Raw genomic sequence first — 22,969 nt, 5'->3', positions numbered from 1 at the left:
GGTGAGGTGTTCCCATAGATCCTCACATCGCAGTTGTGAATGTTTGACTCCAGCTTGGCTTATGGCAGCACCAGTACGCTCCTGTCATGGAGATGCAGCGGAGGTTCTAATAGTCGCTCGATCACAGGAGGATGATGACAACATGCAGTGAAGACGCTCCATAGATCTTCTCATAGCCTCTGAGAATGTCTCACTCCTGTCTGGCCGAGGGCAGCTCACTTGGGCTCCATGATCAGGGCCGTATCAGAAACGCAGCCATGAAACTTTAGATGCATCTGATGCTGTGTCCGCTTTCAGCATCTCAGCCCTTGAGGAGCTGGTGCACAGCATCACTGGTTGCAGATGCTGGTGTGATGGGGGCCAGCCCCACCTTAAAGGTGCTGAGAACACACAGAGAATGAGAGAACTCTGTGGCGCCTACCCACTATATTCTGGCAGCAATGACCAGTACCGCCGAGGTGCAGGCATCAGTAATGTTTCCAGGGAGTGTGAGGCTGGACCATCACTGTGGTCTGAAGGCTGCACAGAGCACAGGGAAGAAGCCCTGGACTGAGACACCTGCCTTTTATCTTGTACAGAAAGGTTTCACATCTGAGTGACAAGAACACTGCTCATCAGAACAAGGAGCCACAGCAGGGAGACATTCTTAGGAGTTTATTGACAATAGTGAATTTTATGTACAAGTGATTACCACCCGTGCCTAGCTGTGCAACTACTTTTACCTAACTTTCCTAACCCTGCCGCTACATCTTGGTGCTGCCCAGACATCCACAGCAGAGGTGGAGGCAACCTGCTGACTGTGAAGCCCTGTCTGTGATGACTTTGCCAGGTGTCCTCTGGAGGGCGGAGATTTTCTGGGCCCTGGTCTTCTTTCAGGGTCCTGCTGTATGGCAGTGGCACCCTCCTCGGCCTGTGAAGCTGGAGCTGCAGAGGCCACAGTAAGAGAGGATTCGGATGGGCTGGTCATTCCCAGAGTGACCTGAGTCGATCCTCCTCCCTATGGGTGCCCAAAGGGCCACTAGCTGACTCTGTGAGTGGAAGGGGTAGCTGGAGTGAGACCAAGTGGCCCCACACCCTTTCGTGTACACACTTTTTGAGGCCAACTATGGCATCAACGATGGAATTCAGCCGCATAGCAGTGCAGGAGTGATGTCCTGGTCCAAGATCTCCATGGTGGCTGCCATACTGCCAGTGTTGACCTCGGTGCATTGCAATGCCGGTACTATCACCTCAGCTTGAAGACGGACAGGCTTCTCCATCATGCCTTGCAATCTGAGACATCTCTTCCTAATGTCCCCTAGCTTGTCTTTGCAGTTCCAGCAACTGTGACATGACCGAGTCCAGAGGCTCGTCACCTCACTCGGACTCAGCAACATTCTGGCCTCCGGCAATCCTCCAAGTGCCGGGGACCTGGGAAGTCCCTGCCTCCGCCTGCTGTGGATCAGAAAGTGCGATGTGCCCACCAGATTGTGATGCCGAGGCTACTGTAAAGCTAAGTCCCATCAAGGTGTGTGTCTCTGTGCTGGTGGAGGGTGTGGGTGAGAGCTGTGACGGGACTTCAGGGAAGGTGCCTCCAGATTCCTCTTCAGCGCTTCTTTGGGGCTTGATTGGAGGCCCTGGGTCATGAGTTCTGTTTGGCAGACATGCCTGTGAAAGTAAGGAGAGATAATTATTGCATGGCAGTGGCCTGTGAAAGAAGACAAGTCACTCACGGCATGGTTGTCTGATGGATGTTGCGCTGCTGAATTCTCACTCAGTAGAGAAATGCCGACCTCACTGTCAGCACAGGACTGGTCCCGGTCATTGCTGGCCAGCTGGATGGCTTTGTTTTTCGAATTCTGTCAGAATTTTGATCTCCGGCATCCCTCCGCATGTCTGCGACCTTTCCCTCCTGTTGTGAGCCAGTTTGTCCTGCATGGATAGGGATGGGGAGAGTGTAATGGATGCCTGCCAGGCCAGATGATAAGTATGCCTGGCCTGTGTGGGTGGTGAGTAGTCCCATGGATGGGATGAGGGCAATGACAGTATGTGTGAAAGAGTATATGGCAGGGAGTGAGGGCCCTGTGACATGGGATTGTGAGTATCAGAGTTGGGAGTGATGAAAAGAGTGACTTACCCTGGCAGAATGGAGGAGCTCATTCATAATTTTTGTGGTATTGGCTGGCTGTCCTCCTCTGCAGGGCATTTGCACTGACCACCGCTGCCACCGCCTCCCAAGCCAGGCTAGTGACTTTGCTGCTGATCCTGCGGCCAGACCGGTGGTAGAGGCTGGCCTCCACGGCATCCAGCAGTTGCTTGAGGGACCTGTCATTGAAGCTGGGGCTGTAGCATTTTTTCCTTTGCTGGCCATGTCCTCCCGGGCAGCGGTGGTGCGCTCGTGGCGCGCTGGTAGCGATGAGCACTTTGCTGGCGGCTGCCTTTTAAAGATGGCAGCTGGCATGATGCAACAGCGGGGTGATGGCGGGAGGACAAATGAAAGCCCGCCCGCCATGGAAACAACGTGTTTTGCAGGAGTGGATAAATAATGAGGCGGGTTCAGGATGATATGGCGTGAAAGCCCATCATTTTCGTCAGCAGTTTGGACTCCAATTTACCTGCCCATTTCCTCACTTAGTGCAATTCTGGGAAAATTCCAATTACCCAAAATAGGCAGTCAAGAACTCATAAGTGATTTTAAGATAGTTTTCAGTTGATTAAGAGGCAACAGGTTAGATACGCTAAATAGCTAGGAAAAGCATATGAACCATGAGAGATGAGAGCAATTTACTGATCCAGAGGGCAAACTGATGGATGGCATGGGGTCAGTGTTGATTTCTCTAGCTTATGGCAGCAGCCTTCTTCTCTCTAGTCGAAGTGTTAGGAAACTCTTACGCCGGGCTTCCTTCTCTGAAGAAGGCAACTGCATGACGAAGATTGCCTCCTGCCTCCCAGAAACTGTTAATATACTTTATTTCTAGGGGCTATTTATTTAACCTAGTCACTCACTTGTTCGAATAGCTCTGGGCAATGACCGCAGGACAGGTATCCAATGTTTCAGGGTGTATTTCCTTATCCATCACTTTAGCTTAAGATCATCTTTTAGTATACCTCATGCTGGTAGCCATTTGCTAGGTTTTGCTAGACAATTGGTATAGATAAGAGATATAAGATGCCATCCTATCAACTTGAGGATGTCAACATTGAAGCCTTAACCAGGAGACCTCGACATTTTTAGGGACCGTTTGTGTTTCACAGAGTAGAGAAACCACTTTTTTGCAAGATGACCTCATGCTATGCCTACTAGTACCATTTCTTAATGTTGCCTCCTCCACGATAACATTAGATTTGTGTGCTTTGTTCAGGGCTCAGTAATACTCCTGGGCATCCATTTCTCCCATGTTCAAGAGCACCATGTGCACCCAGGTTCTGCAGCTCATGTATAGACTGGTGACTACAGACTTGTGTCTGTAGTGTCTCACGTGTGTCTCGTACAGCACTCACCTTGCTAAACCTAAGAAGTTCATTGAAATGCTTGTGGCACTGAATCCTTGTCCTCTTCATAACACGGTGGCTACTTATAGCATGAACCACCTACAAACATGCCTCCTTCATTTGGCTGGATGGCCTTCTCCTACTGCTTCCATGGAAAAGAATGCTTCTCCATGTTGCACAACCTTCAAAAGTGCCCCTAAGAAGGCATCAGAGAAACACAGAGCAGTCCTGCTACAGGTGCCTGTCCTGGTACTGACTCTGCTTCTCTATCTGTGGATGAAACAGCCAGCACCATGACTGCTGCTGTTTTTCCTTTAAATTCTGTACAGATTCAACCTAAACCACCACTAATTGGATTGGGATCTCGACCCATGCCCAATTAGTGGCCTTTTCTTCTAAAATCTGTCACACATCTATTTTCGATGGGGTGTGGGGTCAGGACCCAGAAGTTCGCCCAATGTTGGGTCTGAACCCCAGAATAAAAATTCAGCCCCTGGGCTCTTCACATGCACAGTTTTGCCTGAAAATCCAGAAGCTGATGTCAGTGATTTTACACTTACCCATAGGGTGCTCTGCTGAGGCTGCAATCAAGTAGAAATTATTGAATTGTTGACAATATTTTCTTTTACTCCGTTAGTTTCGCTGCAAAAATCTTTGAAAAAGTTATGCATTGTTAATGAGGTGTAACTGGGTTTTAATAGTGTATTAAGTTCATAATTGCTACCAAAAAACTCTCTGACTCTGGAATACTAATATTTATATTTATGGAATTTTGAATTTCTTCATTATGATAAATTTTACATTTTATTTACTTGTTTATACCTTAATTTCTACCTTATTTCCAACCATTTATTTCACACTTTGTAAATTTTATTTAAAGGTGAAAAATTTAGTTCATTTTACTTTCTGGTTTGCTCCCTGTAAGAGTACTTAATGGGGTTGGCTGCTTACCCTGTATGATGACACCACTATTGATATGGCCCCAGACTCAAACTGACTTTTGCTTCTTCAGTTTCTGCTTCGGTTGTGTCAGCATCACAGATTACCATCCATATTCTGCCAACATTTACAAATGTGGTTAACAGTGACATAATGACCACTTAGGCCAGAATTTTCTCAACGGCATGCGAGGGCGAGCATCCTGACGTCACCACGTACCATCGCGATATTTAGGTGGGCAGGCGTGCAAAGTTCTCCGATGTGCGGCCGCCATTAGGTAATCACCCACTCAAGGCCCTTGAGGCAGCAATTGTCTGTTATTTTTCAGGGCCAGTGCGATCTTCAGGACGTCGCATGGGCGCAATAGCAGGCGGGTAGGCCACATTTGTATAAACCTCATCCACGGGTGGGGGGTTGCAAGTGGTATTTGTTAGATATTTAATTGTGAAACTTACTGATACTTGCCTGTGTGAGCAAGAATACTTCAAAACTCTTCACAGCTGCATGGACAGGAGTAATAGCCATCAGGTCAGGACTCTACAGTAAAGATCATTTCTGGGGCCTGCAGGTTTCAGGAAGCCTTCCCTTGGCCTGGGAATGGGAGTTGTGCTTTCCACTGGAGGCACCTCCGCTGAGGAGGAAGGGAGGGCCAGAAGAGGGAGGAGGCCAGGAGTCCACAATCAGCCTCCAGGGGAGCCATCTTTGGGAGGAGAAGTCCAAGGTGGAAGGGGCGGCAGAAGACGCCACTATCCTGCTGCCAGGGTATAAAGGCGGCGAAGCAGCTACCTCAATATGTCTGAGGTGCAGTGCCGAAGGAGGCTCCGTCTCTCAAAGGAAACAGTCACCTCCAACTGTCAGATGATAGGCCCTGAGATCTGCGCAAACTATGTGGGTGGGCACCCCATGCCAGTGGCGCTGAAGGTCACGGCTGCCCTCAATTTCTATGCCTCCAGCTCTTTCCAGGGGTTGATGGGTGATCTTTGCGGAGTCTCCCAGTCAGCTGTCCACATTTGTATCAAGCAGGTTATAGACACTCTGTTCAGGCATGAATTGACTTTCGTCCTCTACCGCTGGGATGAGGCCAGCCAGACAGAGCGAGCCAGAGGCTTCGCAGCGATTGCTGGCTTCCCCTGCATCCAGGGTTCAATCGACTGCACACGTGGCCATCATGGCGCCAGTGGGTGAGCCGGGTGCCTTCGTCAACAGAAAGGGATTCCACTCCTTGAGCATGCAGATAGTGTGTGATCACAAGATACAGATTCTGCAAGTCTGTGCAAAATACCTAGGCAGCTCCCACGGCGCTTACATCCTCAGACATTGCCAGGTTCTAAGGCTCTTCAGTGCTCCAGCCTGGCTGGATGGATGGCTGCTAGGTGACAAGGGCTAACCTCTCAAAAGGCAGCTCATGACGCCTCTCTGCCATCTAAGAACAGAAGCTGAGCAGCAGTACAATAGGAGATACACCTCCACAAGGGCGATGGTAGAGAGAACCATAGGTCTTCACAAGATGTGCTTCCGATGCCGGGACCATTCAGTGGGCGCACTCCAACGCCCCCCAGGTCGTGGGTCACTGATAGCGGTTGCATGCTGTGCTCTCCACAATCTTACGCTGGAAAGGGGCGGCGCAGTGGACGAAGAAGATGTTGACACAAAAACATGAATACCTGGAAAAACTCAGCAGGTCTGACAGCATCTGCGGAGAGGAATAGAGTTAATGTTTTGAGTCCAAATGACTCTTCATCAGAACTAAGGAAAAAAGAAAAGAGGTGAAATCCATCTACATATGTAGACGCAGTTGCTCCGGTTGCACACGATGAGTCCAGCAGTGAACCCGAGGATGAGCACGCACAGGTGAACACTGAGGGGGTAGATGCTGACCTGAGCACACTCCAGAGAGTCAGGGACACCTGGGAGGCGTAAATCCAACGAGCCTTCAGCTAGCACACCACAGATGGACCTCCAACACAAGCCAAGGCTGCAGGCTCCATACTCGATACCTGAGTGCAAAATCTGCTTGGATAGGAACATTAACTAAGGGCTTTGTCAGAAAAGCTCAATGTCACACAACTCACTCATAACATCATGGGTAACCATCCACCTGCAAAAGAAAGGTGTCATCCTGAGCCATGCTCACATATCAAAATTTAATGATTTAACAAAAGGAAGCTCAGAAAAAAATAATTACAAAGGTATAACACATCACACCAAGTGGTCATGAACTAATAGTGGGGCAACATAAAGGTGAGAAACCTGTGGTGTGCCTTAAGTTTATACTTACGGGTGCTACATCTAGGTGCTCTCTCCTCACTGGCACTGGCATGTGAGACAGCCTGCTCACTGTGCTGTTCTGTCGGCCTCGATGATCTTGGCGGCCGTCCGCTGGCCTGTGGAGCCTTTGATGGCCCTGCCTGGGAGGGAGCGGCCAGTTCCACAGCTGGCATCTTCCCAGTCACCGCAGCCCCATCGAATGCCACGGTCTCTAGCAGAGGGGCAGAAGAGCTGCTGCCCTCATTCGGAGTGCCCTGAGAGAAGCCCGTGGAGACGATAGGCAGCTGCGCCGACGTGAGGTCGTCTCAGACCATCCTGCTCACCATAGATGGATCGGCACCAAACTAGGATACTTGGTGCCCAAACCATCTCCCACACTAGCACTGACCAGCTGAGGTCAATGCTGCTGTGAGGGCTTGCAGGTCCATGCACAACCCCAGGAAGCCCCAATTGCTGGTCTGGAGGAGCTTCTCCAAAGAGTTGCCACTCTCTTCATGGAGGAAGCATGGCGCTCGACCATGAGGCTCATTGCATCAGTGATGCTCCACGTGGACTCCTGCAGCACGGAGACCATGTCACGCATAGCTTCATGTATCTCCGCCAGATCCTCCCGCACACCCCTGCTGCACTTCCAGCATTTGCTGCCTGATGGACAACTCCAGAGGCACATCATCAGCCTCTGACCGAGCATGTGCCTGGTCCCCTGCAGTCCTCCGACTGCTGGTGCCACGGGCATTCTCTGTCTCCACCTTCACCTCAAGCGAGTGTGACGTGCTCTCACCGCTGTGCCCCGGGACACTAGCCGATGATATAATTCCCACCGAGGTGCTAGTATCTGCGCTGGTGCCTGCCAGGCAGAGATTGTGTGACGCTGGTGAGTCAAAATGTTCAGAGCCCTCAGATGTGAGAGTTGGCCCCTCTGCCTCTTCCTCCCAGCCCTGCTCCGGTGACGCTGAAAGGAAGAACAAGAACATTTGATTAGTTAAAATGGAGACAATGTCAATGTGCATGCCTGTCCCTCGGATCATTATGCATTCATCCTTCCAAAACCAATGGTCATCCCGTGTTGCAAATTTAAATCATTTAGCATTCAGCAGTGCCATGGCTGCTGGGACACACATGGTGACCTTAGTGCTCGGCAAACAGGCTGGCTACCTAGGTGCAGATCGCATATGCTGTACAGTGTCATCTGTGGGTGCAGAACCACTCTCAGCACAGATCCTTTCTGCCCCATGCAGCACATGCCCAATGCTGTAACAGCACTCAGAGTCCAGCGAAAGTCTGCCAGCTGCATGTGACCTCTGCCAACATGGACAACTCCACTGAGGCGCACCACATCTCATGTCAGCAGGCACATCTGACCAGAGCATGTGCCTGGTCCCCTGCTAGTTGCCTCCGACTGCTGGTGTTCCACGGGCATTCCTCTGCTCTCAGTCACCTTCCACCTCAAGCGAGTGTGACGTGCTGCTCATCCGCTGTGCCCCGGGACACTAGCCGATGATATTCAATTCCACACCGAGGTGCTAGTATCTGCGCTGGTGCTTCGCTGCCAGGCAGAGATTGTGTGACGCTGGTGAGTCAAAATGTTCAGAGCCCTCAGATGTGAGAGTTGGCCCCTCTGCCTCTGTGCATGGCACCTCTCCGATCCATGGCCATCTGCTGAAATCTAGTCACGATTGCCAACTGGGTCTGGCCTCCGCCAGTCCGCATCCGCTCGGTGGCATTGTGTGCAGTCTTCTCCTGAAAAGGAGAGAAGAGCATCGATTAGTCCAGCCTGTACCTGGATTCTCATCACATCCCTGCCACCCCAACCAGAGTGGGACATTGCAGTGCTCTAGTTCCCTGTTACCTCGCAGCTGCCACACACTCACACAAAGAAGCCAGGGCTGACCACCCCCCCCCCCACCTTGCCCAAATGCTGCCTCCAGCACATTTGACAACACAAGGTGTAGCCTTGCAAAGCAAGGAGGCACAAGCACATGGAATGCAAATCCAGCAGATGGATTGGCGCCACACCACCTAGAAGCTCCCCTCCCAGAATGTTAGCACCAGATCTCTGACATGCTTTGCTATTCTAGCACTATACCTAGGTGCAGATCCTTGCATTTGCTCATGAATCTGTACTCTGGGTGTCAGTGTCACACATGCTGTGGGTGCAGAACCACTCTCAGCACTTCCCTCTCAGGGTGAACTAGGCATGGGCAATTTCTGCTGGCCCATGCAGCAAGGGAAACATGCCGTGAAGGATTCAATGCTGTAACAGCACTCAGAGTTGTTGGGAGGGGGGTGGTGGTGGGGGTGGGGGGTGGCACTTAGGCGAAAGTCTGCCAGCTGCATTAAGTGACCTCTGCCAACATGGTATTCACCCTTCGGAGGTCGTTGATTCTCTTGCGGTACTGGACCCACGTGTGTCGCACCACATCATGGGAGCTCACTGTCTTGGCCACCTCCTCGCAGGCACATTTGGTCAGGTTGGGGGGGCCTCCTCCTCCCGTCACTGAGAAGCAGGATCTCCCACCCACGTAAAATGGCGGTGCGCAGCAGATTGCGAGCATCAATCGTCTGAATACCCAATCAGGAGAAAATTCTCCCCAAAGCGTTTGTTTATTTTCTAAAATGTTGCAGTTTTCCCTGTGACGCACTGTGTAAATGTATCTTATGATACGGCACTAAGCTTCACACCACAGGGAAAGGTCCAAGTTCACTTCCTGGTCTGTGCTGAATTAGTTGATTTTTCATGTAATGATGTTGATGATACACTTGGCCTCTATCTCCCTTAGCTACAGTGGAGAAAATCAGTCAGGGTTATAACTCAAGCTTATTGGAAGGTGCCAATTTAGACAGGACTGGGTAAATTCCAATACCCATCATGATTGGTAGTTAGTCTAGGCGCATGCAATAATGGCCTCCAGAGCAAAGTACCCTAAAGACTGCCATCATCTGCCATATCTCACTGTATGTTGCTTTTTGTAGGACAGGAAGGAGAAAAGGGTAAGAAAATTGTGGAGGGAGCAATTATTTTTTAACTTGTTTTTTTTTATTTTGTAGATACTGCAAACAAAGTCCTTTTGGCACTTTTCACTGGTGAAATGCTGCTTAAGATGTACAGTCTTGGACTTCAAGCTTACTTTGTATCACTCTTTAACCGTTTTGACTGTTTCATTGTCTGTGGGGGAATCCTTGAGACTATTCTAGTGGAGACCAAGATTATGTCCCCACTTGGTATTTCAGTGCTTCGCTGTGTGCGGCTTCTGAGGATATTTAAAATTACAAGGTAATAAGTTATTTTTTTCATTTTTTGATATTTACATTTTTATCAAACAAATAAAATGTATGCATACCTGTCAGGGTAAGAATACAATTATATAAAGGAATCAAATGGATTGACCCGATCACTTATAAGTGCTGCAGTAATGAATAATTCAACACCATTAATTAGACATAACTTATAATGTATTCTGTTCAACACATAAATTAAAAATTAATCTGCAAATCATTAGGTAAGATAAATACAGATAACCAAGGAGAACTTCAGTGATATTTGTGATTTTGCACATTTGATCAAGAATGGACAGAAATCAAGCAACGTAAATATTCATTATTTTATTGTTGTAAAATATAGAATTTCTCTCAGTTTAGAATACCTTTATTTTGAACAGATTAATTAAGCTCTCAAATCAATTGCAGTTGCATTAATTAGAACAGGATGTAACGCCCTCTGCATTAAAATATGAAATTTTGGGACTGCATTCTCATGTGCGGCATAAATACTTGGAAACTATATAAATTGAGTATAAAATAATAAATCTATTAAGAATTAATTTCCAAAAAGGAACTCTTTTTATTTTAAGTAAATGGTAAATTTAGGGATTGGATGGTGGTTTGGAAAGATAGCATTCTCCTTTTATCTGTGATAAATTTTGAATGCAACCCAAACTAATAGGATTAAACTTTTGATCATTCATTAGAGAACTTGATGGTGCAGTGGGTGACTGTCACTTTCAAATCCACTTATGCACTGTAAAAATATCTAAATATTATTTAGCTAAAGCAAAAGAGGCATGTCAAAACCAGTCTGGAAGAATTAAGATAATAAAGCACTTAAGAATGTCAGTCCTGAAATTGTGAATAAGTGCATAATTACCTTCTTTGTTTCTATTTTTAGATATTGGAATTCCTTGAGTAACTTGGTAGCTTCCCTTTTGAATTCAGTTCGTTCAATTGCTTCTTTATTGCTGCTCCTCTTCCTTTTTATCATCATTTTTTCACTCTTGGGCATGCAACTTTTTGGAGGAAAGTTCAATTTTGATGAGATGGAAACAAAACGGAGTACATTTGATAACTTTCCTCAGTCCCTTCTCACTGTCTTCCAGGTATGTATTGGTTACTTTTAACACTATATACATTGTCAAAGCGCTGGTTGCAGCCTGGTAACTATATTATTAGCATAGTTAACTCCAAATGAATAAAACATTTTTAAACCTTTATTTATCCATTGTCCTAAATGCAAAGTACTTTATATGGTTACACTTATTGACTTGTTTATCTTGCAGGATCATAAATTAGTTAATGAGATTTCCTCAATGATTGTCCCACTTTGCTATCATAACTCCAGCTTGAAGGAAGTTATATGCCCAGCACAGGGTCCACACTGGAGGGTAAGCTTCCTCAACATGACAGAGCAAGAGTATCTCAGGGTACTCAGGCTTTTGCGATAGTAATTTCTGATATCGGCGGCCTCCTGGAAGAAGACCTTCTTCCAAGAGGGCCAGGTGGATGCACTTTACCAATGACTGTCAAAATCACTACAGACCTGAATTTCTTCACCCCTGGTCCTTCCAGGAATCTACTAGTGACATCTTCAAGATCTCTCAGTATGCTGCCCATAAGGCATTTGATAAGGTGACACATCAATGGTTATTGTGGAAAATAAAAGCTCATGTTGTAGGGGTAACATATTGGGATGGATAGAAAATTGGCTAGCTAACAAGAAACAGAAAGTAGGCATAAATGGGTAATTTTCTGGTTGACAAGATGTAATGAGTGGTGTGCCACAGGGATCAGTGCTGAGGCCTTAACTTTTTTACAATTTATATAAATAACTTGGATGAAGGGACCAAAGGTATGGTTGCTAAGTTTGCTAATGATACAAAGATAGGTAGGAAAATAAGCTGTGAAGAGGGCATAAGGAGGGTACAAAGGGATATAGATAGTTTAAATGAGGAGGCCAAGATCTGGCAAAAAAGAGTATAATGAAGAAAAATGTGCAATTGTCCATTTTGGCAGGAAGAATAAAATAGAAGAGTATTATCTAAATGGTGAGAGATTGCAGAGCTTTGAGGTGCAGAGGGACATGGGTCTCCTAGTGGATGAATTGCCAAAGGTGAATATGCAGATACAGCAAGTAATTAGGAAAGCTACCATTTATTGTGAGGGGAATTGAATATAAAAGTAGAGATGTTATGCTTCAGTTTACAGGGAATTGGTGAGACCACATCTGGAGTACTGTGTACACTGTTGGTCTCCTTATTTAAGGATGTAAATATATTGGAAGTAGTTCAGAGGAGGTTTACTAGACTAATACCTAGATGCGAGGGTTGTCTTATGAGGAAAGGTTGGACAGACTAGGCTTGTATCCGCTGGAGTTTAGAAGAGTAAGAGGTGACTTGATTGAAACATATAAGATCCTGAGGGGTTTTGACAGGGTGGATGTAGGAAGGAAATTTCCTCTTGTGGGAGAATCTATAACTAGGTGTCACTGTTTAAAAATAAGAGGCCACCCATTTAAGACAGAGATGAGAAGAATTTTTTTCTCTCAGAGGGTCATGAGTCTTTGGAACTCTTTTCCTCAAAAGGTGATGGAGCAGAGTCTTTGAATATTTTTAAGGCAGAGCTAGATAGATTCTTGATAATCAAGACCATAACTTTGGTCTGCAGGTTACACACTTCACAGGGAAGAGGCCCTGGACTGAGACACCTGCCTTTATCTTTTGTAGGAAACAAGGTTTCACATTTGAGTGACACAAACACTGCTCATCAGAACAAGGCCGTTACATCTTTGTTCTCCCCTGACATCCACAGCGGAGGTGGAGACAGCCTGATGACTGCTATGCCCTGTCTGTGATGACCTTGACTGGCATCCTCTGAAGGGCTGAGACCTGGAGGACCCCGGCCTGCTTTTGGGGTCCTGCTGTGTGGCAGTGGCACTGTTGTCAGCCTGTGGGGCTGGATGCTGGGATCACAGGAAGAGGGGATTAGGATGGGCTGGACACTCCCCAAGTCATCTGGATGGATAGCTCTGGGGTGTACATCTGCTGATCCTCCTCCCAGTGGGTGTCTGAGCATCCCTGGCTGTCTCCTTGAGGAGAAGGGGAAGCTGGAGTGAGATTGAGCTGCCCTGCACCCGTCTTGACATTGTTGGAGGCCAACTATGGCATCAGCGATTGAGTTCAGCCCGCGCAGCAGTGTAGGACTAATGTCCTGAACCAAGATCTACATGACGGCTGCCATCCAGCCAGTGTTGACATTGGTGCGTTTGCCTCCTGGCGTTACAACCTCAGACTGAAGGCAGACGGACTCCTCCATCATGCCTTGCAATCTGAAGAATGCAGCAGACATCCCTTCCTGATGTTCCAAGGCTTACCTTTGCAGTTACAGCAACTGAGGTATGAGGTATGAGTCCAGAAGCTCATCATCTGACTCTGACGCAGCAGATTTATAGCCTCCAGCAGTCCTCTGAGTGCCAGAAACCTGGGAAATCCCTGCCAGCGCCTGCTGTGGATCCGACAGTGTGATGTGCTCACCAGGTTGTAATCCCGAGGCTACTCTAAACCTAGGTCCCACCAAGGTGTGTGTCTCTGCACTGGTGGAGATTGTGGGTGAGTGTTGTGATGAGTCTTCAATTGGGGTTTCAGCAGATTCCTGTTCTGAGGTGTCTGCAGAGCTTGACTCAAGGACCTGGATTGTGTACTCCCTCGGCTGTTTCCTAAATGTCTGTGTGAAATCAAGGAGAGATAATTAGTGCACAGCAGTGGCCTATGAAACAGGACACATCACTCACAGCATGGTTGTCTGATGGATGTTGCACGCTGGACCCTCACTTAGTAAAGCACCACCAACCTCACCGTCAGCACAAGACCAGTCCAGATCTTCGCCAGCCAGCAGTATGACTCTATTTTCAAAGGCTGTTAGAACCTTGATGTTGGTCATTCCTCTACCAGCCTGGGACTTCTCCATCTTGTGTGCCAGCTTGTCCTGCATGAATACAGATAGAGAGAGTGTTAGCAGGACGCCTGCCAGGCAAGATGATAAGTATGCCTGCGTGTGTGGGTGGTGAGTGGTCCCATGGATGGGATGAGGACAATGAAGGTGTGTGTGAGAGAGAATGAATGGTGATGTCCCTTGAACTTGCAGCGTGTGAGGTCCCTCTGGATGTGTGATGGGTTTGTGAGTGTGTGACTTAAGAGTGATGAGAAGAGTGACTTACCCTGGCGGAATGGAGGAAATCATTCATCCTCTTGCAGTATTGGATGGCTGCCCTCTTTTGCAGGGCATTGGCACTGACCATGCTGCCACCACAGCGGTGATGTTGCTGCCCTCCTAAAGCCAGAGCGGGACATCACGGCGAGCCTCTACAGCATCCAAAAGGCATTCCAGGGATGCATCACTGAATTGGGGGGTTGCAGTCTTCTTGCCTTTCAGGGCCACATCTTCTGTGCAACAGTCCTGAGCTGCAAGTACTTTAAATATGGCACCTGACATGAGGAGGCGGCAAGGTGACGTTGTGGTGGTAGATGAGAGCCCACCTGCCATGGAAACAACGTGTTTCCCAGGAATGCATGACTAATAAGGTGGGATTGGGACGCTATGACGTGAAAAGCCGCCATTGCTGCCGGTGGGTAAAACGTTCTTTTTCCCGCCCACTGCCGCACTTAGTGCAAATCTGGGGCAATTCCACCCGTAGATACTTAAATTTGGTGTATGTTTTCTCTCACGAGTAGGATATTGTCTGATATTAGGGGCAGTCTCAGTTAACTCACGTTCTTCATCTGATATATCGCTGACGGAATCGGATTCAATGTTTACGGATGCTGTTTTCGGTGCTTTGAAGAAAGATGTATTTCATGTGATGATTTGTGAACTGAGCTTTGCAATGATTATTGATCCTCTTGTTTTAGTCACAACAAATGAGTGAATGTCATAGGGGGTTCTTCGCTTTCCAATATGACCATCACAAGCAATTTATCTACTGCCTTTAGGGATGTGGCTCTAAATTTCATGTTTTACTTTGTATTTACCTTCATTTGATCATTCTGTTCTCAATAATGTTCATGTACATGTGGGCTATTAGCTCCATGAGGTAACTCAGCACAATATGTCTGCATAGGATGTGCAAAGATGAGTGCAGCTGGATTTTTTCCAGTAGTCAAGTAAGGAGTTGCTCTGTAATTGCAAAGAAAGCAATACAACTCTTGCTTCCACTACTTGCTGTCAGCTGTAGATGTAGTTGTATCTATCACTGTTTTCAAGGTTTGAATAAATCTCTTGACTTCTTCATTCACGCTTGGCTGTGAGGTGCGATTTTTCAATAAGTGAAACCCAGGTAGTTTGAGAACTTAATGAACTCATCGTTGTTGTCCATTGTCACTTCTCACTATTTGAGGGATTCCAAACAAAGTGAGAATCTCGTCAAACTTTGGGATGGCTGCTTTCTTTGAAGTTGATGTAACTATTTCCACGACTGGGAATCTGCCATAGTCATTAGTGACAACAAGCGGGTGTTCACCAGCGAGCAAATCTGCAAAATCAATGTTAACTTCAATCCATGTTCCTGGAGGCAGTTCAGACTTTTTGAGAGGGTCACAAAGAATTGAAATTGTGGTTGCTTGACATGGCAAACACTAATTAATTTTGTGCTCTATCATGCAGTCAATTTCTGGGAACCAAACCTTCCCTCTAAGGAATTGTTTGGTTGTGACTATTCCCTGAAGAGCTTCATATGCTATATTGATAACAAATTCCCCCAATGATTGTGGAATGACAAGACATTACACAAGATCAGATGTGGATGTAACAGTGAGCCCATTTCAAATGTTGTGAAGACCTGTAGTGTGTAAGCAATTTTGTTTGTACACATGCTCTCAATCACGTCTTTCCAGTTTTGTGATTCCGTAGCCATCATACATAGTTGCAATTCCTCATTCTGTGTTTTTGCTGCTATGATGTCAGCTAGGTGTAGGGACTTTGGCACCTCCTTTAGGCTTACATAGTTAAGATGTCGTTCAGCAACCTTTTCATCACAACTAGTAGGACTGTCTGTTGACAAAGGATGCCATGAAAGATAGTCAGGGTTGTGCTTGCCTGGCTGATACTCAACATGGAAATCGCACCCTTGTAGTTTGAATATTCAACACTATTCACATCAAAACTATGTGGATTGTGGAACATGCTTATTAGTGGTCTGTGATTAGTTTTACTTCAAACTCACTTCCATGGAAATGTAAGAAACCTCATGTAATTGAGAGCATTTCTCTCTCTGTTTATGAATAACATTGCTCAGCGGGCATTAGTGATCTGCTTGCCATCACAACAGTTGGTGGGTTGCCTGTTTTGTTTTTCTGCACAAGAATTGCACCTAAGCTAATAGGGCTTGCATCTACAACTAGCTGGGTGGTTTTCTCAGGGTCGAAATAGGCATTTGGGCAACTTGATGCCAACCATTGTTTGGTCTGGTGTGCAGCCTGCTTGTGTCATTTGGTCCACTCTTGTCAGATCACATGGTGGGGTTGTGGGTAGATAACGTAGCAAGGTCAGGAATGAAGTGATTACAGTATGTGATGAGTCCTAGCAGAATCTGGAATTCCTGCTCATTTGTAGGATCTGCAGCATGTGCAACTTTTCATGGATCAGGCAATATTCCTTAATCCTCTGAACACATGACTGAAGAATTTAATTCTGTTTTCATTGAATAAGCACTTGTCTTTGTTCAAGATGAAGTTACATTCTCTCACACATTGTAGGTATACATATAAGTGTGTCTCGAGTTCACTTTCAGTACCATAGATGAAAATTTCATCATTAATGTTCAGCCTGCCTTCAAGCCCATGAAGTACAGACTGAATCCTGTGCTGAAATACCTCAGTTGCTGCACTGGCTTCACAATGGAGTCTCTTGTATTGAAAAAGGCTGATGTGAGTGGAGAATGCTATAAGATACCTCGAGTCTTCAGCAGGCTCGATTTCATGGTAGCCTGTATTGAAGTCAAGTTTAGCAAAGTGTTTAGCACCCTTCACTTTATCATGCCAATTCATACCCTCCACCCACCCACAAGGCCCCTATAGCTCTTCTGCCAAATTAGTGCCAACTCATGCCCCCCCATCCACCTGATGATCCTGTATAGCCCCTTTGCCAACTTAGTGTCAGCTCATGCTCCCTACCCACCCCCATGGCCCCTTATGCCCTCATGCCAACTCACCCAATAGCCACCATAGACAGACTTCAGGAGCTCGGCTGAGATGAAATAAAGTTCTAAATATCTGTCACAGTCTTCACTATAGAAAACAATGCCCTCAAAAAAGCCCATGAAATACATTTAAGTCCCCTCAAGTGCTTAATCTTTTATAAAAAAAACATTTGTATTCATTACTCTACATCAAAAACAGCTAATACTTTAATATCCTCTTTGAGCTGTCAATCAAACTGTGAACTAATAGCCCCTACTGTGATAGGTTGTGGAAAGTAGTCAAGCATTAATAATGCTATAATGATAACACTTAAGATTATGTCAACAAACAGTGATTGAAGCTGATAGTCTTTTTTCAACTCTCCAACACAGGCAGGGAGTGCCCCCTCCCCCACCATTGCTGCCATTTTTGAAGCATGGGAAATTTTAATAACTTGACAGCTTGACAGTTCTATGTGCACTTTCCAATGCAGTTCACTGGATAATTATTGGAAACAGGAGTTTTGGTTGTTATACTATCTTTCGTTTCGTAGCTCACAGGCACTGAGAAAATCTGCCCTTCAAGAGCACTTATGTCTACTCTATAAATTTGTAATTCACACCCTGTGGGGCAAGGCCCTTACTCCAGCTAAAATAGGGTCTGTTTGAATTCAGCACTGTGTCCGAATGGCCCTGCAGAGTTTGGGTTTCCCTCATGTGTGAGTCGCATCCCGCCCTTTTCCCAGCCCTCCCCGGCAAAAATGTCTTCTGCTGGGTATGAGGCAGGACTTCCAGGCACATGGTCCATCCACCAATTTGGATATCTCACAGAGTCTCCATTACTCTGCGAAAATCTCGGCTAAGGTGTCTAATTTAAGCTGAGGTGTGGATGATCCATGATTAAGTAAAATGGTAGACAGTGTTTGAGAGATTGACTTAATAGAATGATGGAACAGGTTCAAAGGGCTAAAAGCCCAACTTCTGTTCCTATAGTCCAACACTCTATCAAGTTGGTTTTATACCTGTATGTTCATGCATAATATCCTTATTCATCCAAATTAGTATTTATGTCAGGGCATGATAATTTAATGAAAAATTACTCATTTAGTGTTGTGAGGTGCATAACTCACAAATACCAGTCAGATGTGAATGACTTCAACTTTGCCCCATCTTTGGCGTGTATTAATGGCCCCAAATAGAGGAGTTATGTATTCTTCTTTTATTTTGTCTGGTTTTATAATAGAGACTTCCTTTTACTGTTTTCCATAGATCCTGACAGGTGAAGACTGGAATTCAGTGATGTATGATGGGATAAGGGCATATGGAGGGCCATCTTTCCCAGGAATGCTGGTCTGTATTTACTTCATCATCCTCTTCATCTGCGGGAACTGTATCTTTCTGCTATGAGCACCCAGAATTCAGGCTGTGAGAGGATTTGAAGAACCTAGCTGTTAGAATGGTGAAAGCTAACTAGGTTTATTGAAATAATCACCTAAGATACAATAGCATATAATCGCAGCAGAACTGCTGGGATTTTGAGATCAGCGTCTTTAATTGCAAAACCATGCATCTCTGAATACATTTGCTCCGCATATATTTTTGAAGTGTTTAGGATGAAAAACTGATCAAATTGGTGATAATATTTTATTTTGATGTCACAAAATCATACATTTCTTCAGCACATTAAAAAGTAAATTCAACATAGTATAATGCCATAATGTATGAAGTTGTTATTGTATATTTTTTGTGTCCAAATTGTATAGGTGTCTAGATAACCTGTCATGTTAAATATTGCAGTGATCAAATACTGTAATTGCCTTGACTCTGCCTACAAAAAAAGATATATTATTAAATGTATTCTTGGCCATCGCTGTGGACAATCTGGCTGATGCTGAAAGTTTGACTTCTGCACAGAAGGAGGAGGAAGAAGAAAAGGAACGCAGAAAACTAGCCAGGTAACAATTTCAGTAATATTTTGTTCCCTATCTGATTTTGCTGGCCTTTTTTATTAGCTTTTTAAAAATTCTATAGTCCTTTGATTCAACTGTGAAAAGTTAACCCTTAATTCAGCCTGAATCTAGTGTTATATTCACAAAGTCAGTAAAATAGGCTAAGAATACAAAATTAATCACTGTGGATTTTTGAAGGATCTGTAAATGCTGGCAAAGTTGCATTTTCTTTACATCCCTAGAAGCCCACCTTGAATCACTATATATCCTTATAGTGATGATGATCTCGCAATAATTATTTTTATTTTTTCTTCATAGCATTCTTTTTTTTTTGCAACTGAGTGGCTTGCTGTCTACTTCAGAGATTATTCATTATCTGTCAACTATATACTTTGAGACTGGAGTAATGCATTGGCCAGATAGGGTGGCAGTGGAGGATCCTTTCCTGGAAGGGAACTAACATACCAGTTAAATTCTTACAACAAAACACTGTAGCAGCTTTTTAAATGACTTTCCTGTTGCCATCTCACTAATTATTGGATTTATTGCGCAAAATTTTATGGCAGCAGGATTTTATGTTCCCGCCGAAGCCAATGAGGTTTAGAATGCCCCGCTGCATTTTATGGCCCCGTCCCCGCTGAAATGGGGCCGTAAAATTCTGCCCATTGAATTCCGTTTCACAGCTGACCCTGTTTCTCAGGCAAAAATATAACACTGAAGGTTCCAAAATCGCGTGCAGCATGCACACACTTTCTGCATACAATTTTGCCAGATACGTAATCATTCAGGCCATCTGCCTTAAGCATGAGTTAGACATATTGTCTATGCAAGAAATAAAAGAAAATGAGTGACATCCTTGTGGGGTGTTCAGTGCAGTATGTTTTAGTTGTATTTTCTTGTCTTTCTGTTTCTTTAATATTTAATCATATTCATGTTAGTTTTCTCTCTGTTAAGTCTTTGGACAGGATATCAAAAACTTCTTGTTTTTGATTGTATTTCAGGGTTTTTTTAATCAAATGATGAATGATTAGTTTCAGTTGGGCATTAAAGAGGAAGGCTCACAATTTGCCAATTGGTGGGAAAATTAGAGCTTAAGGCAACATGTGCCCTCCTCCTAAAGCTAATCTGCTGAAGTGTAATAGTGGAGCTCTGTAGATCACCCTTTTATCTCTTGACTCAAGCTTGAGGAAGCATAAGCAAAAAAACAAAAATCATGTTATTCCACAAGACTATTTTATTATTCAGTCATTTGGTAGTACAGAACTTGAGTATTTCTGAAAAAAGAGAAATACTATCGAAGCCTTTTATCTTGCACTGATCAGGATAGCTACGCAAGATAAACCAACAGTAAAGGGAGCAACAATTTATACTGCTTGAGAAGAAAGTGCTGATTGCTTGACAAGTGCACTCTAATTGGTAGAAGCATTGCCATGGAGGATGCAGCAGAGAACTGTTAACTGCCAAGCTTTTGTTTCAAATTCAAACCAGACAGGTCAACTCTGATTGGCCAAGGCATTGCCATGGGGAATGAAGCAGGGAATGGTGGTCTCCCCAACTTTTTGTTTAGTTAGAAAAGGCATAATGCATGGACATGCTCCTTCAGCCTGCGAAGGACATGGCTCTTTGTGTGAATATATGTGACTTCTAGCTTGTGAAAGTAAGCCACACTGCGAGCCCAACTAGTGATAGTAAATTGATTTTCAGTGTAGTTCTTAGCACAGTCAGGATTGTTTAGCAAGTATTGTCCAATCACGAACCACATCTAATGTTGGATACTATGTTTTGCGTTTTGCAAGCATGGGCTGGTTGGGTACCATCAGTACTTTGCCTGTTGCGAACAACCGAAGGGACATGCTGTTTGATGCGATCTGCCAGTGTTTATGGTGTATGGCCTCCATGTACGGCATCACACCTTCACTGAAATTCACCTGCCACATTACTCATTTGCGTGATAGGCAGAACATCTTTTTGGCTTGATAGCAGCATCCTGTTAGTGGAGAATACCACTCATGTTGCAACTGCATAGTGAAAGTGTGCAATGGCTAGCTTCACCTATTGTTCAAATTTTTGAGACACCTTGCCTTTCAAGGGTGATCTGAGGTAGAGTGGGCACTTTTCAGGGCCAAAAGTGATGGCCTTAAGCCCATTTATGGGTTTACACAATATACAGCAAGCAATCACATAATTAGGGTAGCCATTGTCCTGCAAGATGGCTTTGATGCGGCCTATTTCAACATTACGTTTGCACAGTGCACAAATGGTTCGGGGCCTACTTACCAATCATATAGCGCGTGGAACTGTAGAAGTCCCAATGTGTATATTGACCAATGAAGGCAGGCTTGTGGTAGATAGTAGTAGAGAACTCACTGGCAGATTTCTCAACTAGCATGTCGAGGAAGGGAGCTCATTTGACTGCTCCGTTTCATAGGTGAATTTGAGTGCAGAATAGTGCCCATTAAGGCATGTAAGGAAGTTCTTACATGCAACATGTTCTTAGCCTAACATCAGTTGTAGGGAAAATGCTAGAATCTTTTCTGAAGGATAGCTGAGCATTTAGAAAATAATGGCGAGATTGGACAGAGTCAATATGGATTTATGAAAGGGAAATCATGGGTCTTAACTTTGACTAATGTCAGAGAGTGCTGGCCCGCAGAAATTAGGAGAAATAAATATGTTCTTATTTGGTCTTGAAAATTGCGTGGCCACTTCCATTCACCAGAGCTGCTTGGGGCCTGCAGTGAAAGACTCCTCGCAGGCCCCAGCTTAGTGTAGATCCAGCATATTCAAGGAGGCCATGCCCCCTTTTTTTATAGCACTAGCTGCCATCAAGCAGCTAAGTTTAAAGGGCCAGGGAAATGGACAGGCCAGGGAGAAGGTAAGTAGATAGGATTTGTGGGTTGGTGGTGGTCTGCGGGGGGGGAAATGGAGATCCTGAGGCTGGTGGTGGGGGGGTGGGGGGTGTCAGAGGTTTCGGGGGTTGGGGGTTGGACGTTCCGAAGTCGGGTGGGTGGGGTTGGGGGTGGGGGGGTGCACAGAGGTTCTGAGGTAGGGTGGGGGATGGGTGCCGGAGTTTCCAAGGTTGGGAGGTTCGGGGCTTCAAGGTCAGGGATGGGTCAGAGACTCCAAAGTTTGCGGGATCCGAGGTCGCGTTGGGGGTGGAATGAGGGGACTCCCATGAGTGGTCGAGGATGTAGAGGAGTCCTGTGAAGTTGGCCTGGGTCTTTACAATAGTTGCCCAGAAGTCAGATGAGGTTTTAATTCTTCTAACTTTTTCTGGGTAACTATTGGTATCAGCCTGGCAGAATCATCCAAAGTTTGCGATTTAAATTGCAACTTTGGATTGTTCCCTGCACAGCACAGTACAGAGGAAGTTAGCACTTCTGGGCAATTGCCGTACCAACCCTTACCTGGGAACCCCCCAAATCTGACACTGGGGAGCGCATAAGTTACAGGCCCATGTTTGACAGACCTATAGGAGTTTTTTGAGAATGTCACTAGCAGAATAGATAACGGAGAACCAGTGGATGTGGCGTATTTGAATTTTCAGAAGGCCTTCGATAAGGTCCCATACAGGAAGCAAGTTAGTAAGCAAAATTAGAGATTTAGATTTGTTAACAGACAGGAAACAGAGAGTACTGATCATCCTCTGATTGGCAGGTTGCATCAGTGGACTTTCCAAGCTGGTTGTGAAGAAGATACTGAGACTAGGATGCTTTGGTAGAGACTATTTATAGCTTGCCACAAAGCTTACTTCTCCACTCTAATTCCAGACACCCAGTGCTGACTGACGCTTTATATACACATCTGAGTATAATTAACTAATCAATACCCAACACCTGTTCACCTTATTGCCTTAAACTACTGGGTATTTAACATCTATTAGCAGAACCTATTAGATACT

At 45.4% G+C, this 22,969-nt stretch overlaps 1 protein-coding gene across 1 annotated transcript in view; it reads left to right on the top strand.

Moving 5' to 3' along the window:
- Nucleotides 1-22,969, top strand: part of cacna1c (calcium channel, voltage-dependent, L type, alpha 1C subunit) — a 1,373,114-nt gene that overhangs the window by 857,403 nt on the left and 492,742 nt on the right. Inside the window, exons 13-16 of the mRNA XM_041215565.1 lie at nucleotides 9,727-9,952; nucleotides 10,844-11,051; nucleotides 18,389-18,509; nucleotides 18,960-19,074. Coding sequence (XP_041071499.1) covers nucleotides 9,727-9,952; nucleotides 10,844-11,051; nucleotides 18,389-18,509; nucleotides 18,960-19,074 — 670 coding nt within the window. The remainder of the gene's footprint in view (nucleotides 1-9,726; nucleotides 9,953-10,843; nucleotides 11,052-18,388; nucleotides 18,510-18,959; nucleotides 19,075-22,969) is intronic.

Source organism: Carcharodon carcharias, chromosome 21, assembly GCF_017639515.1.
Source record: "Carcharodon carcharias isolate sCarCar2 chromosome 21, sCarCar2.pri, whole genome shotgun sequence".
NCBI classification, from domain to species: Eukaryota; Metazoa; Chordata; class Chondrichthyes; order Lamniformes; family Lamnidae; genus Carcharodon; species Carcharodon carcharias.
This window is presented reverse-complemented; position numbering and strand designations above follow the sequence as displayed.